Here is a 20,358-nt window from a genome sequence, read left to right on the forward strand (position 1 = left end):
CACTAAAGCGGATGCTCTGTCCAGACAGTTCGAGACTATTGACAAACAGGAGATTGATGTTACTCCTGTCATTCCCCCAGACAGGATAATAGCAACTACTATATTGTCTATTTCCTCGTCCCTCTTGCAGGCCATACAAGCGAAACAAAACATGGCACCTAGTGAGAGGCCTAATGATAAATTGTTCGTTGACGTTCCCGAAAGACGGGATATTCTGTCACTGTATCATGATACTAAGACTGCTGGACATCCTGGTATTTCCAAAATGGTGTCAGCCGTTTCTCGGTATTTTTGGTGGGATACCTTACGTAAGGATGTCACTGACTATATAAGTGCTTGTACTACTTGTGCATGTATGAAATCCTCTCGTAGAGTTCCTTGTGGGCTGTTGCATCCGTTACCCGTTCCCGAGAGACCTTGGTCTAATCTATCAATGGATTTTATTGTTGAATTACCCCCTTCGAATGGTAACACAGTCATCCTAATGATAGTAGATCGGTTTTCCAAAATGGCTCACTTTGTGTCTCTTCGCAAGTTGCCCACTTCCAAGGAACTGGCTCTTATCTTCGCTAGAGAAGTGTTTCGATTACATGGTATTCCCTTATCTGTTGTATCAGATAGGGGTAGCCAATTTATTTCCAGGTTCTGGAAAGCCTTTTGTTCGGAGATGGGTATTTCTCTCTCATTTTCTTCCGCTTACCATCCCCAGTCTAATGGAGCTGCTGAACGTGCCAACCAGTCTCTGGAGCAGTACCTCCGTTGTTTTGTGTCTCACCATCAGGACAATTGGTCTGACCTGCTTCCTTGGGCTGAATTTGCTCGGAATAACGCCACTCATGATTCTTCCGGCAAAAGCCCTTTTTACGTTGTCTATGGCCAGCATCCCGTTGTTCTTCCGGCTGCATTCTCCTCACAGGGCATGCCAGTTCTGGATGAGCATTTGGCTGGTTTGCGTAATACTTGGGAGCAGGTTCAGCGTTCTTTGGTGGACTCTGCTGTCCGCCAGAAGGCTCAGGCTGACAAGCATCGCAGAGCGGCTCCTTCCTATGTTGTGGGGGACAGGGTTTTGCTTTCCACACGGAATATTCGCCTCCGGGTGCCTTCTATGAAATTGGCTCCCCGCTTCATTGGTCCTTATCGCATTATACATAAGGTTAATCCCGTTTCTTATGCCTTGGGTCTGCCTAAGAATCTGCGTATACCTAATGTCTTTCACACCTCATTATTGAAGCCTTACGTACGCAACCGCTATACCCGGCATACTCCCCCTCCCCCTCCTGTCTCTGTGGAGGGTCATGAGGAGTTCGAAGTGTCTGCTGTTCTTGACTCTCGTTTCCTTAGGGGTCGGCTTCAGTACTTGGTGCATTGGAAGGGTTATGGGCCTGAGGAGCGCAGTTGGATTTCTGCGGATGCTGTTCATGCTCCCCGCCTTGTACGTTCTTTCCATTCGCGTTTTCCTGCCAGGTCTGGTCCTGCCCGGCCGGAGGGCGTGTCCTCAGGGGGGGGGTACTGTAGCGTTACTTACCTTATCCGGGGGCCGGCCGCGGTCCTCTCTTCAAGCCGTGCGCGGTCCTGCGGCTGCACGAGCCGCGCGCGGCTCATTCGACTCTCCTAACAGGAAGACGGGCAGTGACCGCGAGATGCGGTCACGTGTCCCGCCTGCAGCTAAGAGCGCGCCGCGAGTCTCGGGCGCGCTCTTAAAGAGACAGTGGGAGCCTAAATTGCAAAAAGGCTCCCATTGGCTCCTGTCATGCCAATCACCCCATACACTTACCTTTTGGGGGTGTGGAAGTGACAGGAGCCAATCACATTAGTTTGAAGGCTACTTATACTTACCCTTTTCCCTTAGTTCCTTGCCCTATCGTGGTTTCTGCTACAGTTCCCTTGAGTGCTTGTTGTGTTCAGTTGTGTTTCTCCGTATTTGACCTGGGCTTTGTATTCTGACTTCGTTTTCGCTTTATCCTTGTCTGTTCTGTTTGCCGGCTTGCTGATTCCTGTGTACCAGACCCTGGCTAGTTCTCGTTTACGTTGTCTCTTTGTGCCCTTGACCTCGGATCATTCCTGACTCTGTACTTCTCCTATTACGTCGAGTCCGGCCACTCTGAGGTCCGGTAGACGTATCTCTCCTCTGTGCTGTCTTCTGTTTGGCTGGATCCTGCGTGTAGGGGTATATTCTCGTTACAAGAACCCCGGCACTGCTCCACAACATATTTCCCGATACAGCACCAACATGCTGGAGGTACCAGGACGACAGAGGGACTCTTCTACACATCTGGTGGGAGTGTTCACATATCGTCCCATACTGGGACCAGATCAAAGCCGACATTCAACTGATTTTGGGGGACGACATAGCTTGGTCGAAAGAACTAATCTTATTACACATCTCAACACAATCGTTATCCACATATAAAAAGTCCATCCTACGTCACCTACTAAAATCACTCGTACCTGTATATTGGAAGAAAGTGGACATTCCCACCCGGGAGGAATGGATCCACCGAGTAGAGGACATCAGAGCAGCTGAAGCCCTGCAGGCATAACAGGCAGGTAGGGGTCTGAAATGTGCGGAACTTTGGGCTCCGTGGTTTGCCTTCTGCGCGCGGCGGTAGAGGGGTGTCGGTGTGGAGTCGGAGCCGGGCGAGGGTACGGGTCTCGTAGCCTACCTATCGCACGAGACGCGCCCTATACTGGCCCCCTAGAGGTAGCGGGTACTGGCGGTATGTCCCACACTCCACCCATGCTAAAGGGGAAGACAAAGAGACACACCGAACAAGACGAGCAGACAAACCAATAGACGCGCATGAGACACATACACGAACAGGAATGACCACCACAACTGAATAGGATACCACTACATGTACCCATGAAGGGAAGATGAGGAGCAACATACCCACACTGCTAACAGGGATCACAGACCACACCACCTCTACAGATTTGCAGAGATAGGGCAGACAGAAAATGGGTGTTCCATTAAAGGCCAAAATCTGAGGAGCGCTTGGTAAGCACTACAGTGCCCAAACTCGGACTTACCCTGACTCGAGTATGTCAAGTAGTAGTATGACTCCAGTGGTTAAATGCAACACTGACGGAACACATGACGAGAGCAGAACGGGAAACCCCGAATCCGGCCTATGGGTGTGTACGATGACAAAGGGACCCCCCCTTTTCCCCCCTCTCCCACACACATACAATGCCGCCTTACCCCCCTCCCAGGACATATCACACTCCACACTATCCCCACCCCAACTGAATAGGGTAAAACACCTAACTGCATTTCTTACCCACTGCTCCAGGCACACTGGTCCCTGGCGACATTACACTGAACTGGGGAAGCAGTCTAGACATTACATAGAATAATAGAAACAGGAGTGAAATTACACACCGGAGAAGGGCGATGACATGCCTCATCCACTCATAAATGGTGCCCCTCGGTAAGGAAGTAACGACAAGTTGGCCCAACCACAACTAACGGCAGATAAAGACAACGGAGAACCGGAACTCAGAAAGAGTACTACTTACACCATGTCTGGGCCATCACAAAACATGAGACCCTCAATTCCCTTCCCCCACCACCACCATTAATCTCATGCAATACTGACACCCTACCCTAAGATTTTGTTTATTGTTACCGGATGTAAACTGATACTGGAATGTAATTACTACTGTATACTGTGTCCTGCATACGTATATACACTGTTTCTGTGTTATTATTTTACATCACTATGTTGAGATGGGCCTGCGTGCCCAAAATGCACTCCACTTTCTTGATAATAAAAAAAGATTCACAAAAAAAAAAAAAAAAGAATCAGTTATTATTTTTAGTAACATTAGTAGTCATTGTACTAGGAGATATATGCACAATATCCATAATGTTGGTATATAAAGGAACGAGAAAAAGAGAAGTGCACAAGGAAATTCAAATATAATGAATGGTGAAACTTATAGCTAGATGGAGTACATTGACGTTGTGGCAGGCTCATGAAATAGTGAAAAAGAATAAAAGGAGGAGGGGGGTGCTATATATATGAAACCACAGTGTTATACTTATATCTGTATACAGGTGGTCCTGTCAAAGATCTGCCAAATCGATCTAGAAACAAATTATGTACATAGCATAATACTGTATAACACAAATAGTGAATGAATATAATTTGGTATTGGGTCACTCACGATCTCCAAAGCCTATTATAGCAGGCTTAGACTGTAACAGCTCTTCATAAGGTCATGCAGACTATGATTTTCAAGATGTTCCACTTTTTTGATTTCTCCCCGATCACATCAAAAGCTCCAATAGCCAAATGGATACGATTAAAGGGATTTATTCAATAAAATAACAAATTCACAAAGTGATAAAAAAGTATAAAAGTACAGGGCACACTATACAAATCAGATTATTCTTTTTCACTATTTGTATTTGTATAGTGCCTTTGGGTGATTTGTTTGGCACTTGGGGGTTGTTGCTGTTCCCATTATTTTCTAATAGCGCCAATCCACCCATATATTTCTCTAACCAGAAATAAATTAGTATTAGGCTCATGAAATGTATGATCATATAATGTAACTGAACCCCCATTATTTTTTGCCTCGATTAAGTGTTTTTTTTTTTTTTTTTAAATCTGCCTGCATAAATTGGCTCCCAGCAGCACCCCTATTCATACATGTTCAGGTGAGTGCAGACAGCCCCCTGTTTTCTCATATTTATATATATTTGGGAGTCTAGCCAACTCCTTGGTTTTGCATCCCTCCCTGTCACAGGTGCCTCATCCCAGGGCCCTATTTAGCCTTGTACTGCAGAGAGCCCCAGATGGATTTTTTTTCCCTTAGCAAGTAGCTCATTTAGCAGACATTAGGCTGCTAGAGTAGGACCTGCCAAAGATGGGGTACATTGACATTGTGGCAGGCTTAAGCAGTGTATGATCATATAATGTAACTAAACCCCCATTATTTTTTGCCTAGATTAGGTGTTTCTAATAAAGGGAGTGCGCTTGATTTTCTATTTTACTTATAGCTAGAGTCATCATTTATTGTACTTGTGATCCTCTAGTCCAGTGGTTCCCAACCCAGTCCTCAAGTACCCCCTACCAGTCCAGGATATAGGGATTACCCTGTTGTGTGTAAAGTTTTTTTTTTCTAAAAACACCTTCGACACAACAGGGTAATCCCTGAATCCTGGACTGTTAGGGGGTACTTGAGGATTTGGTTGGGAACCCCTGCTCTAGTCCATCTACATATGTATGTGTGTGTGTGTCTGTCTGTCTTGGTTTGTTATATTTGTATTTCTACCAATTGTATTTAGGGTTTATGTTCTACAACCTAGCACCCTTGGGATCGAATGTTCATTTTTATGATACCACCACAGGCTGTATTTATATATTTGTGTTGAAAATTAAATCTGAAGAGATGCTAACAGTAGGCTTGTGGGGCATTGTCAACCCTAGATCAAATCTTTCATTCACTGCGCACAGTTCTACCAGCTGTGCATTACGAAGAGGAGGAACAAGATAAAAGATTTTTGTTCTTTACAGACTTTTTAATTTCCCTGTTCGAGTTTTGCTCAGTAAATAAATAGACCTGTTGACCTTTCTGGGATCTAGCACTGATCGCTATCTAACAAAAAAAATGCTGTTGTTTTTTTCTTTAGGAGCCAATAATCTGGATCAACACATTATCTCATTCTTGGAGATTGTGGTGCTTCATATGAATAGCCAAGTCATATCTCAGCTGACAGACCTTTCTTAATTATTCTCCCATCTTTTCAATTTGCTGTGTGGAAAGAAATTCTGCCTGAAGAGATTTTAGAACACACGTCTACGAGATGCCTGGCTCTGCCAGTTTGTAAATGTATGTATGTGAGATGGGAAACACGCTTACTGCTAAAAGGTTTCTGTTTTATCTGTGCTGAGCATGTTTAAATGGGATTTATCTGACCTGTTTGAAGACCCTTACTTAGTATAGTATGATGAAACCCGTACATGTTACTTGGCTGTTTTTGTTTGAATCATGTTTTGTTTTCTAAAACGATTGCTTTGAGAATGCCATAGATGCATATGACTGATTCTTGTGGCTGTTGTCAACATAAAAATATTTAACCGATAACAAAAGAATTACAGCAGAAGCAGTAGAATAGAATGATACCCAGGAAAAAAAAAAACCAATATGTGTTGGAAGATGAGGTGTATGAAGCACTGGTTGTCTTTTCCAGACCCTATCAATTTCATATGCTTTATGAGATTGATTGTAGAAGAGACCCCAAAGCGAATTAATTTGAGCAGCAGGTGTTAACATTTGCCTATAGTTCCATGAGGATTCATAGTAGTTTATGCCTTTAATTTCTCAGTCATCATGAATGACAGCCCAGCTCCACCGGTCCTAAGTAATAATTAGGCATGGGAATGGATGGGGGGCTGCTAAATTAACCAATTTACGTTGGGAAGCTTGGAATTCCACAGCATGGTAACTGAAGTTAGTTTTATTCATAATACCAGGGTGCCTGCCATTCTCAGGCATATTATTGGAGGGATCCTAAGATGTCCTTTGGTACAGGAGGCCCCTGACCCACACATTAATTTACATCCCAATCCAATCAGTTGGGGAATCGGATAGGAAGAAGGTTACTCTCCATCTGCTATTCTTTTAAAACCAACTCCTGTTATATGAGGAAATAAAAGAACCGATACTGCCACATAATTTTGAGAATCAATGATCTATTCAGTGATCCTCGTGAGCCTCGCATGACGTAGACCCTACAGCAGTGTTCTTGTGCTTGGACTGGATTCAAATTGTCAGTGCCTTGAAGATAGTTTCATATTTGGGCAGACTTAGAAAGCAGTTAAAACTATTTATTGGCTTTGTGATACACAAAGTGATACAGGAAAGACAACCGGACAATCACGATAATATTGAAGTAGTGTAGAATCTAAAAATAAAGATATGGTGAAATATGTTTGGGTAATATGATAGCTCCAGGAGGTAGAAAACTTACAAGAGTTTAAATGATTTGCGCTTGTCTCCCCTCAGGGGTATCAGATATTGGTGGAGATCTTCCTAGCAAAACAGATCCTCAAATGGACAAAAAAGTGTAGTTAGTGTGATATTGTATAAAAAAACTAATTTAATTCAAGGTTGAACTTACATATAAAAAGGAACAGCAAGCATATCTCCACTATCAAGTGGATCAATTAAAGAATCCTTCAATCCTGGGAGATAGAATGGTTTGCTGAGCAATGGTACAAATAAATAAAAAATGGACATAAAAACAAAAGTGTAAAGTCCAGAAAAGAACAGTTCATCCAACGCGTTTCGTCATGAACTGACTTCCTCAGGGATATGTACTCCATCAAAACCTGCCGGTTTTTATAGCGGTCCGTCTGGGCTTCCAGGTGTTGCCTGTTGATCGTGCGCGTTCCACCGTGGAACGCAATAGGCGGGTCTGGTGTGAAGGTGATTTCCTGTCTTCCTCCGTGGAATGCAAGCTGGGACTTCTATTCCGGCATCGTTAAGGTGAAGGTGATTTTCTGCGTTCCTCTGTGGAACGCAAGCTGGAACTTCCTGTTCTGGCATTTATATGGGAAACCTAATGAGAATATGGTATCCATATACAGATAGTGTGGCACTAAATCTTGGTATACAGAAACAATAATATAAAACTATCGTTCCTAGTAAGGATACAATGTGTTTTATGAGATGCCTAAGATCTTATAGGCTGAAATCATATATACTATAAAAAACAGGAATATCTAATCTGGGTTGGTCTTATGGGAGACCATGATACTACAATAAAGAAAAAATATATAAAAAGAAAAAACAATATATAAGGACCAACTAGGGTCCAGAAAGGGGAATATATATACAAAATGTAAAAAAATGATATGTATATGGAATCTTATTAAAAAATGATATGTATGGGTGAAGATTCCACCTATGTATCCATCGGCATCTCCTCTACTAAATACATGGTATAAGTATGCACACAAGCACAGTATGGAAATGGTTATCTGATTTTTTGAATCTAAAAAACAAAACCACAATTAGAATCCATAATAATAAACAATAATTTATAAAGCAACTTATGGAGCAAAAGGAGGGGTGGCGTCCCAAAGTACCAAGGTAAAAGAAGCCGTAAAATAAGTGTATTGAATTAGATAAGGCCTACTAGATCAATGTCTTGATTTAAACCAGTTTTCAAAGTTCTCAAATTATATATCCATTGGGCTTCTTTTTTAACTAATTCTTTCATTGTATTCCCTTCTCTCCAGGTAAATGAAGAATAACAAAGAATATTTGATGAGAGAGGGGCAACTGAATTCAACTTTAAATTAGAGGGGCAAAGGTTTTTAAATAATATCAGGAAGTATTACTTTACTGAGAGGGTAGTGGATGCATGGAATAGCCTTCCAGCTGAAGTGGTAGAGGTTAACACAGTGAAGGAGTTGAAGCATGCGTGGGATACTCATAAGGCTATCCTAGCTATAAGATAAGGCCAGGGACTAATGAAAGTATTTAGAAAATTGGGCAGACTAGATGGGCCGAATGGTTCTTCTCTGCCGTCACATTCTATGTTTATTTGATGAATAAAAGTAAATATACTTAAATAAAACTTCTCCATCATAATTTAGTGGTCTGGATACCCCCCCCCCACTCCCCCATATTTACTCTGCTACTGAAAATATTGCATTTCTGCAGGAACATTTGTGTTGCAGAGTTAACCTGCCTTAAATGTCTGTCACACTGACAACCACAAGAACTGCTTATGCAAAATCGTACCTGATTTCATAGATACCATCTGATTTGTGCAGTGTGGCATTTTGCCTCACATGTGCACTAACCTCCTAATGTTCCTTAGTGGAAAGCAATGGATTGGCTGAAACCATCAATCACCACAGAGGCGTAACTTCCCCAAAGAGACTGACTACCTTTTTAGCCCTAGAAGTGGGCGCCCAGTGATCTAAATGGTAACTAGAGCTCTATACTGCTAAGAATGCACATTTATATTCCTAATGCTCTAGCGTTCCTTTAATAATTAAAAAAAACAAAAAGAAAACAAATTTAAAATCCCTGGGTGTCACCCTTGTGAAATTGACTATGTACACACGAAGTCCATTTCAAACTCGATTCACGTTCACACAGCATACCTAAGCTTTACTTTTTTTATAAATGCATGACTGTTGCTCATAGCAAGAATATTTTGAGGATTTTATTCCTCTGTGACAGATGTTTGCAAGCACTTGCATTAAAAAAAAATGCTGATAGCAGGATACCATAAAAATTTTATAATGGCAATTATGCATAACTTATGTTTTGGGTATAATTTCCTTTTTAGAACAGTGTTCCGTTTCAACGTCACCCCCTGTGTTTTTAATTGTCTCTTGCACTGATTGTTGCCCTGCCTATTTTCAACAATCTGCTGGCAATATTATCTGAACATTTCTAAATTTATCTCAACATCCAATGCATTTCTTGAGGGTAAAAAAAACAAACAAAAAACAGCTATTAAATAATACAACATAAAAAATGAAAAGCACTTTGTAAAAGGAAATAAGAGGCGAGACAGCATTGTATGCGATTGTGCTAGCAAAAAAAAAAAAAATATGTGATAAATTGACTGGGCCTGCTTATTTTATAAGGTTCAATAAGAATTATTTATTTATGGATAAAAAGTAATGAATCACTGCTAATACACTGAATTGTTAATGGAACAGCTGGATGAAAAGACCAAGCCTTAGTTACATTTTAAATTTTTAAATGGTCTAAGCATGAGATTTGGAAAAATAATAGTTCTTAGCTGTTTTAGAGTGAAGCGGCTGATTTATTTATTTTATCTGCTATTATATTTACGGACCAAACACCCTTTTCAGGAAGTGAATTGTAAAAAAGAAAAAAGAAAAAAAAAAGAAAACATTTTAATTAGGCCAATGCACACAAGCTATGCCAGAAAATTCAAAGTAGAATTTTCGGACAAAATACCTTGTAATAATGTAAAAAGTACTTGAGCTGTAACCTCCGAGCACACCAATGAGAATATAAGATTGGTTTCATGTACTAAATAGAATGAATTTTACATAAAATGAGTTGGAAACAAAATACCCCTATTCAACTGTCTGAGTTATTTTCAGTAGGTAACTTACTATAATTTATAGAAGGCACTTATTTATTTCTTTAAAATGCATTATATGTCGCTGCTATCTCTTATCCCGAGTGCTTTACAACATTTTAACAAGTGACCATAGGTATTTGTACATACTGAGGGATATATAACTACACACACCAGAGAATGTATCTGATACCACTTAGAAAGTTAATCCTGGGTACAGAATGTCCATAAATATTTAATAGACTAGTAAACACTTTACAGATACAAAATTATGAGAAAAATAAACTCTTTACCATAAACATATCAAGTTGTCTACTGAATGCTGTTCCAGTGTCTATACACACACTGCTCAGGTTAACTCTCAACATAATTTAGCCATCATTGTTGATATTGGAGGCTCTTTATTCATTCACAAGTTCTGGAGATGTCAATGGAATGCTGGCTAGTGATGGTTACTTCTTCTAAACCTCCTGCACAAACTTGTCTTTCAATTATCATAATTCTTTGTTTGCTTAATAATGTGTTATATTATCGGCTGTTCTGATCATACTGCCCTCTGGCATGCACAACTAATATTTGCTTGATACTGAATAATTGGACTTGTTTTTCTGTATGCTGGTAGACATTAATAGCTGGCCACTGTCATTTAGTAGGGCAAATACAATCAATTTTGGCTCGGGAATTATTTTGTTACTTTGAGCTTTTTGGCTGTTCTCTTTCTCGCGTTGGCTCTGCTATCTTAAGGATCGATAATAAGCTCACTGTTCTGTTGTACTAGATTAGCCCAGTCCCAAGTTGGACAGGATGGTAAATCTGAAAAAAATAACACATTGCATATCTCCCACTATGACACATAAAAGAAAGTTTTTCCAGTTTGCATATTGTCTTTAGTTCCTAATACAATGCATGCTTTGGAAGTGCCATTTGTATGAAAAACTCTGCAAAAATGCCATCTTGGACCTAAGTCTGAAAAATGAGAGTAAAAAATGGGTCGCAATTTTCTAGTATATAATTTCAGATCCGCTGTTCCAACCTGAAGATTGGTGTATCAATAAATGACCACTTAATCCTTAGTGTTAAGTGAAAATAATTAAATAAACAAATATATAATTTTAACTTACTATATGTCACCTCATCTCCTACAATATGTATGGCAGTATAGGAGCCAACAAAAATCACATTGGGATTCCTTGGACCCATTCTAACCCAGGAGAGAACTGCAGTGTAACAATGGCACCCCATGCCTATATAGACCATTAAACTATCAACTTTTCATCTTAAAAATTAAATCCAGAGGATTCCTTGGTGCCCCTACTTATATGTGACATAGGGGATATTTATAAACTAACTAACTAACTAACTTAATCCAATGTTACATAGTTACATAGACTGAAAAGAGACATGTGTCCATCAAGTTCAGCCTTTCTCACATCTGTTTTTGTTGTAGATCCAAAAGAAGTCAAAAGCCCCCGTTTAAAGTGCTTTGCAATTTTGCAACAAACTAGCAAAAAAAAATTCCCTTTTGACCCCAGAATGACAGTCAGATTTCTACTTGCTGTTATCCCACAAATTCAAAATTATCTCTGTATTATGTTTTTCAATCAGGGTGAAGTCCAATAAAGTTTAAAATATTAACTACTTTAATAGAATTGCCAGTTAATACAACAATAAAAAAAATATAGAATAATAAAATACACTTAACGCGTTTTGACTTTTTCCAGATGATTGTTTGCAGAGCCTGGGACCACATATTGCTTTGGTGGGGAAAATACTTCCTGCGCGCTGGGTAGTCAGCAATACGCTAATTTGCTCCATACTTGTGAGTGCCTCTCCTATTTTTTTCATTTTTTCATCAAACATATATTTGCATCAGTGAGCACTATATATATATATGTGTGTGTGTGTGTGTATATATATATATATATTATTCTGAGCTTTGCATATACACCGTACTTACCAACAAGCCAGTGAGCCCATAAAGAAGGGCTTAGATCATCCCAACCTAATGTATCCAGCTGAAGGTTCTTTGCATTACTGCACTTTATAAAAAGAAGACAACACATATCCTTAGGCGAGGTTTATACCGCCCAGGCATATCTAGATAGAGCTATCCTAGCTCTACAAACTGTGAGTGCAATTCCTTTTTTTCTTATTTTTAATTGTTACAAGATATACTACACTATATTTTGCTATATTTTCTGTCTCCACATATTCTACTTCTGGAAACACCACTACCTCAAGAAATACATCAAAGCGCTACCCTCTCTTCTTATCTGTTCACACTTTTTATCCAAGTCTTAATGGTAAGAAAGTTTCAGGCACAGAAAGCCCACATCGGATAGGGACTCTGTAGGCACCCAGATCACTTCAGCTTATTGAAGTGGTCTGGGTGCAATGTCCCTTAACCCTACAGTGGTAATTATTGCAGTTTCAGAGAAATTACCTCTGAAGGTTAACTCCTTCTCTAGTGGCTGTCTACCAGACAGCCACTAGAGGGACCTCCAGAATCAAAACAGAAAGGTCTGTTATCTGACGCTGGACGTCCTACCGCTCTGCATGAGGATCTCCATCGTCAGATTTTTCCCCATAGGAAAGCACTGAATAATGCGTTCCTATAGGGAAATCCTAATGCGAGAACGGCCATTCCCACAGGATTGTTTTCCTGGCACTATAGAATCATTTAAGTGCGTAATAATATGCCATGCTGCCCATTTAGATACAAAGTATCTTGTTGTCAATATGCAAATTATTTGTTACATAACAGAAAAGATGTATTGCTGCAATCATACCCGTAAACCACTCTAGCTAGCTTAAAAACCTTTATGTGTAAAGAATATATCCTATTTTTCCATTTAGCAAAAAGTGTAGATTTCAATAGACACTGACACTTTTATAAATCAAGCTGGTTACACCTACCAGTTTTCAAGCAGACAACAGATTATGTTACTTCCTGCTTTAACTAGCTCAGTAGAGCTAAACTCAAGAGGCAGTAACAGCTCAGAGCACCTGCCTTGCAAAAACATCTCTGCATTGGGAAGTCTGTGATTGGACAGCCACAGGAAGTCTGGGTGGGGTTGGAAGGGGAGGGCTTGCAAAGGCTACAGACAAGAGAACTGCAGGTTTTGCAAACTGATTTTAGATCTAGCCCCAATGAATGAAAAAATGCACAATTAAAAGCATGCAAGTTTTCTTTGGGGTATATCTAATAAACAGTGATTTTATTTTGTATTTTGGCAGTGGCATATCCCTTTAATGGAATAGGTGTTAAACAGTGCTCTTAAAACATATTTCTATCCTAATATGGTAGGTTAAATCACCCTAAGTGAAATGTGATTTTGAGATCTAATAATGCACTTAAAAAAGGAAAATGTTGAAAGTGCTATGGCATTCCTCTATAGTTAACATATTTCCTTGCCATTTTTCACTATTACTATTAACATTTTTGTTTGCACTCATTTTGTAAATATACACATTTTTCATGTTGTGTATTATTATTATTATTTTTACTTCTTTCCTTTAGGCAATTCTTACTTTTTGGTGTTCCCCCTATTTTAGTTAGTGTTGTATTACAAAGAGGGTTACTCCCTTCCAGAGGTTTGGTCTACTGAGAATTCACTGTTTTATGAATCTCTTGTTTTTCTTGAAATCTGGAATGTCCCTATGAATTTGTGTTGCGCAGAGTCTACCGAAGCCCTTTCAAAAGAAAATGAGACCAGCTTTTGGTTGGAAAAATGAACTCCAGAATAATTTAAAAAAATCAAAAGTGTTCTTAAAAAAACGACCACATATTTAAAATCTAACATCAATGACAGAACAATAGACCTTTAATCAGAAACAAAACTAAGATAGATACAGTGTATCCTATATATTCAGAACAATTTCTAACAAAGCCTTTGAATGACAGAAGTTGAACCTCCGGCACATTAAGGGTTAAATGAACTGAAGTCAATGAATGAAGCTGTGTGTATATGAATTTATACAGTCCTTCATTTCTCTGTTCTTCTAGCTCTCTGTTGATCGGTCCTTGTATTGTGTATCTGGTATGATTTGTCTTAGAATTTAGCTGCACTGCCAGAGGTAGCACATTCTAAACCTCCACGTGCTGCTGATTTGCAAACATACACATCGCTCAGCATCATTTTAAGCTCCCTCTGTTTAACCTTCTGCTTTTCAAACTGCAGTAATAAACCAAATTGTCCATTGCACTTCTTAAATGGGAATATTTTGCACCCAATCAGAGCCTGAGAAACCGGACCAATCGGGAGCCTGGTTACATTCTGAATCTGGGACCTGGCTCACATTGTGAAGCTTTCCTTGGCTGGGAATCAGTCATGTAAGCAGGCTGTGTTTTTACATCCCTCTCGGCTCCATGTATTTGCACGGATGCATGCAGAGAAGATGCTAATTGCAGAAAAAGACATGCCCGAATTGGAAAAGGGGGCAGAACATGTCATATCAATGGGAAAATAAACGCTCTCTTCTCACAAGTAACCTGGCAACACAGAATCAGCAATTCAGTACAGTTCTCTTTTTTTCTGCATCTTTCCACCTCTAGCTGCTGCAGGCAAACCACATAGCAAGGTGCCCAGTCTGGATCCGTCAGCTGTGACAAATGCATTGCTTTTAGCATCCGTCACACAATCCTGGGGCCGTAAATTAGCCTTAAAAGTTCATCAGTCGGTTCCATTTCCATTAATTACACTGGGATGTCCTTTGCCTTGCTTTCATGCTGGATTATATTTGGGTGGTTTGGACTGGTTTCAGCCGTGTCTCTCTTGCATACTGTGTGACAACTAGAATCCTATTAAGGACATGAGAAGATTTATCTATTGCAAAGTGGTTCTGGCCACTTCTCTGGTGTGGGTGCTTCTGGATGTCTTTTTACTTCTATACTTCAGCGAATGTAATAAATGTGATGACAGAAAAGACAGATCACTGTTACCTGCACTAAGGGGTAAGCCTGCACTCTACCCAAAATGCCCCTTTTTTTCTAGAAGCATGTGTTCACCAGGATAAGGACATGACACCTTGTAACCTAGAAGGTGATCTAGAATTATGGCAATATCGATACACGTCATGACAAGATAAACATTCCATTGTGTATTACAGGCGATATAGGTTCTTACAAACTGGGCATTGTGATTTGTGTAACTATAAAACATGAATTTACAAATTGCAAGCATTAATATAATATAAATGTGATTATGTCGAAAAGAGGAGCACTAAAAGTAATGTTATCCCCATGGTAAAAATGTAATGGTAATGCAAAGGTCAAGTCTGTGTATTTTAAAATGTCATATATTTCTTTTGCTTTATATATATATATATACTTTTATTAGTGTTTTAATTGTTACAATTTTGTTATATAGTATACAGTTAGCATACTTTTTAACTATCTGTCTCTCCCTCTGTCTGCCTATTGATTTATAAGGAGCACATGCAGTCCAAGTTCTTAATAATCTGCTTGCCAAATTACTGCTAAGTGCATAAGCTTTAGTCATTAATTATTCATTCAGTAAGTTTTTAGCTCAAATTTCTATGCTATTGGTACCTATAATGTTTTGCTATGAAAATGGAAAGCAATATGAACAGGTGTGCATAGTAGTGCTAAATGCCAAACAGTGTATTTTGGAACCTGCAAGACCAATTCAAACTGTTACAAAATAAAATGTCATGAATTGGTTTGAGATCTACACATTTGCTATAAATCATTGTGGTGTATCTCAATTATGTGAGGATTTTTCAGTAAGACTTGAATTGTTGTGAATTTGTGGGAATTGAAAGTGAATTTAAAATTTTGGGCCACAATAGTCAAAAAGGGAAAAAAAAAATTCTCCCATTGAGTTTGGTTTCCAGTTTGGCAATTTGAGCTTAGAATTGAAAGGTTTTTTGAATTTCGGACATTTCACACTTTCGTGAATTACCCTGATTGTGTCTGTATGCAAAACTCTGCAGGTTCTATGTAGGTGAAATCCATCAAAACAAATGCAAACAATGTTGAATTCCAACAACAACAAAATGACAGGTAAACCGAAAGAAGAACAGTACTGTAAAAAGGACTTTTGAGTTTAAAATATTAAATAAAAATTAAATATTAAATAAAAATTTCCGTATTCAGAGAGAGAAAATGAATACCCGCTTAATACTTTAATATTGGCCTTAATCAATAAATTTATCTGCTGTGGAACAGTCTTTACAACCAACGTTCCAAAGATCCGGTCTTCCACGGTATGCTAGGAAAACTTTGCACATGTTTAGAGACTGGCTTAGTGAACTGAACATCGTAGAGCTCACACTGTTACCGCTGAGTCTGTTTCTTGGTGTTCTGTGTAGCTGTGTTTTAAAGACGTGTAACATATCCATTTCTATATCATTCTGATGAAGAGACCCAAGTGGTTTTGAAAGCTTTGTCGCTAAATCTTCTAAGCTAAAATTGGATCACATTTATTCTGCTTGCTTCCTGGATTTCTGTCTCTGACATAGCGCAAGTGTTTTTAGAAGTTACATATTATATGTGTATGGCATCTTTTAATACTGTACACCAGACTGATAAGATTGTGACATAATCCTTGTGGATGTTCCTTAGTGATATATATAGGAACAATATATACATATTGCAGTTTTGTTATTTCTTTAAAGAAGACATTCCACAGGGTTATTCAATAAAGTCCGAATGGCCCTTACCAAATAGGACAATGTCTGGCTGACCTGATTTTATTCCGGATTTCAGCTTGACCGAACGCCATGGGACAGCTGAAATTCTTACCTGAACGTGTCAAATCTGGGCCCGAATGCTTCAAAACTGCCAGTGAGCAAATAATTAAGAATGCTCTGCCCTGAGAGGGCAAGCTAGGTGGCAACTGGCCAGTACTTGCTAGTTTTTAATAGTTAAAAAATAAAATCTATAAGTAAAATCTCTATAATTACCATATTACTATGATATGATCCCATATATCCACTGCTCCTCACTCACTAGAAAGGCCCAATCCCATTGGGATCCCACCTGTAAAATATCAGGGGGTACATCATCTCCCTCCCTTTCTCCTACCTGGAGCCAGCAAATGGGGGCTATTTAATAAAGAAACTGGTAGGACATCCTAACGAGGGGGTGGGGATGCCATCATAGAGCTAGAGGAACTTACGTTGAGAATGCTTATGGTTAAGCTATAGTTCACAGGGCCCTGAAAGCAGGTGTCTTAAATACCTCCAACACTAAACCTCCCACTTCTTAATCACCATAATACTACCTCAGCCATAAACCCTCCAGCCGTAAATTGATAAAGACACACAATCTTATTCTTACCTTAGTGTATATCCTTACTATGTGGCATCTTTTTTTTACAAAAGCAATAGATATGTACTAATAGTGCCATATTTATATCTGGACCTGACAGGCAGCCATAGAAACTGTAATACAATCATATTTTAGAATTGCATTTCCCAGTGCAAGGTTGCAAATGGTGGAACACGCTAGACCAGGGTCTTGAATTTCAAAAACAATAATGTTTATACCTTTTACATTCATTTTGCATATATTATTTACAATGGAATCTGAGTTGGAAAGACTCAAGTCAGTCTAAATGGAGGTCATTTCCAATGTGACTTTCTATGACAAACATTGTGTCCATATGTGTATTTTTGCATTAATATTGAGCAAAACCATATTTAATTGATAGATATATTCATTGACTCATGTTTTTTATTTAATTGATATATTTTTATGGCACGTAAATAAAAGCAGCTATAATGTGTGTTTTGTTTTTGTTTGCTATTAATGTTTTGGAGTGGAGTACATGCCGATAACGTTATCTAAATATGAAGAGTATAATAACTCATAATTGGTCACACGATGTAAAGGTTCATTCTAAACACCCGCGTACCTGTGCATAATTACCAAGATAATAGCGCACAGAAAACCCTGTAGTGATTTGTAGAAAACTCTGCAGCTGTAAGACAGCCCATCAGAACTTTCAATCTGAGAGCTAAAACAGTATGTAATCAGCTGCCTTAATGAAAGGAACACTCCAGCCATCATAACTACAGCCCACAGTAGTAGTTATGGTACCATGTATGTTCTGACGTGCTCCTAGGTGAAGTATTCAAACTATTTGCAAATGGTTCAATAACCGGAAGCCAATCACCTTAACATTGAGAGCTGTATTTTCTCTACACTGAGTTAGCCCCATTATGCACAGCTCAGCTTATTGGCTGAGAGTGCTTATCTGCTTCACATATCCAATGAAGTGGCCTTGTACTGCTTAACTCTGGAGAGCTAACGTGAAGGAGCTTCCATCTCTTCAAAAGACTGTGGCCGGTTCCTAGTGAGCCTCAATTAAGCTGTCAAATCATTTTCAAACAGAAGTGGTTATGTTGCTTGGAGAGTTCATTTAATTTTGTCCAATTTGCACACTCAATATCCACAATATCTACAAACAAATGTATATTTACATATGGGTAAAGGGCAGCGTGGAAGGTATTATACTGACCAAAGCCTCTAGAGGGATTGAGAATGGTGTATGTGTAATTCTATGTCTCAGATTCTTGCCTGGCATTCTCTAAAATACAAATTGCAAAACAATGGGTTAAGGTTGAATTTTCCATTACGAAGCATTCCACTATTTTATACATGACTGCTAAAGTGGCATAGACAAATACAGAGAAGTTGGTGCCCCAGCATACTGAATTCTATGTCTCCACAAGACAAATTACAATACAAAGCCTTTGTGGCATTCCCTTCCTATTCACTCCTCTTCTCAGGAAACCCTTTCCCCTATTACCTAAAAGGTGTCCATCCATCTCTCTCAATCATTGGTTCTTTTTCCTCTCCAGGCCATTAAAGTACTTTCACAAACAAAATAAAAATCAAATTTTTTAATATACACTAAGAGATCCTTAACTGTGTTTGTAAAACAGAAAAGATGCATCCCCTCTCTGCTCTAAGAGATCCTTAGCCAAGCTGTGTAAAATGGAAAATCCCTCCACTCTCTACAGTTCTGCACAAATTAGCTGATACAATGTTAATGCTATTACAAGGGATGTGATCACGTCATTCTCTGTGGTGTGGTCTCTGTGGTCACAGTATGTGGAAGTCATCTCAAATCTTTGACCTATTGTCCTCCCCTTACCTCTATCTCCCACCCTTATAATATTTGTCTTATGTTCTTTAATTATCTCAGTCCCTCATCAATCAATTTGTATAATGTATGTATGTATTGTGCCCTTTTTCGATATGTTTGTATTTCACTAGACTTGTGATCGCTGAGAAAATGCGGCTCAACCAAACCATTTTCCCCGAAAGTAGCAAACAATTTTGAATGCCGAATTCGGACAGCCTGATGGTTCAGCTTGGAAGAATTTTAATTTTGAAAAACTAATTCAGGAAATGAATCAGTTGAAAGGGCACGACAATTGGCCAATCAGTGTACTGCAAAATATATTCGGTACAAAATATTATGTATATTTTTGCAGTACACTGAAATGAGGAAAAGCAACAAAAAAAGGGAAACCAGGAGGAGCAGTAAAAAAATCTATATTTATATATCATATATTTATTAAATGTGAATATAGATTTTTGTATTAATTTTTTTTTTACTGCTTCTTATTGTTTTATCTCTGTTGGTCTCCTCTCACTTGATATGTGAACAATATCAATATTTAGTGACTATCCTTTAGCCATCAATCATATTTTTGTCCTCCTGTAAATCATCTCCTTTTTTAATACTACTTGCAGAATTCAGAATCACGAACCCATATGGACATTCTCAGCCATTGCACTTTTTGGTTTGTTCATGATTCGGATACATTTTGCGTCAGAGTTTGGGAAATACCACCAATCTGCCCAAATTCGGATGTATTGCATTCCAGACAAACCTCTGAGTCTATTTTTTTATGATCATTGTCCAAAAAAATAAATAAAAATGAATTAGTTCAATTTCATACAAATATGAATATTTATTGGCACATCATCATCTGAGAATGGAGTACACTGCAATATTATGATTATTATTATAATTGAGACATCTAATCACCAAGTAAAAATCAATAAATAGAATCATAATTAATTACTATAGCATACTTAAAAATGAGAGGAATCTGAAATCCTTAATGGTAAAATATATAAATAAATATCATCCTAATGTAATAGAGGAAAGTGATTTTATTTAAAATCCCAATAATAGTAATGTAACTCTGCCTCAAAATAAAACACAATGTAGTTACAAATCTAGTTATTATCAGTCTGTATTGGAATTATTTGGCTACATGCATAA

The 20,358-nt window shown here is 38.7% G+C and overlaps 1 protein-coding gene across 3 annotated transcripts in view; it reads left to right on the forward strand.

The window, feature by feature from the left end:
* The first annotated feature begins 14,398 nt into the window (after positions 1 to 14,398).
* The window catches only part of GALNT13 (polypeptide N-acetylgalactosaminyltransferase 13), a 235,298-nt gene continuing 229,338 nt past the window's right edge, over positions 14,399 to 20,358 (forward strand). For all 3 annotated transcript variants that reach the window (XM_063429525.1, XM_063429523.1, XM_063429524.1), the window contains exon 1: positions 14,399 to 15,044. In XM_063429525.1, the coding sequence (XP_063285595.1) occupies positions 14,903 to 15,044 (142 nt within the window). In that variant the 5' untranslated portion in view covers positions 14,399 to 14,902. The remainder of the gene's footprint in view (positions 15,045 to 20,358) is intronic.

This window comes from Pelobates fuscus, chromosome 8, assembly GCF_036172605.1.
Source record: "Pelobates fuscus isolate aPelFus1 chromosome 8, aPelFus1.pri, whole genome shotgun sequence".
Taxonomy (NCBI): domain Eukaryota; kingdom Metazoa; phylum Chordata; class Amphibia; order Anura; family Pelobatidae; genus Pelobates; species Pelobates fuscus.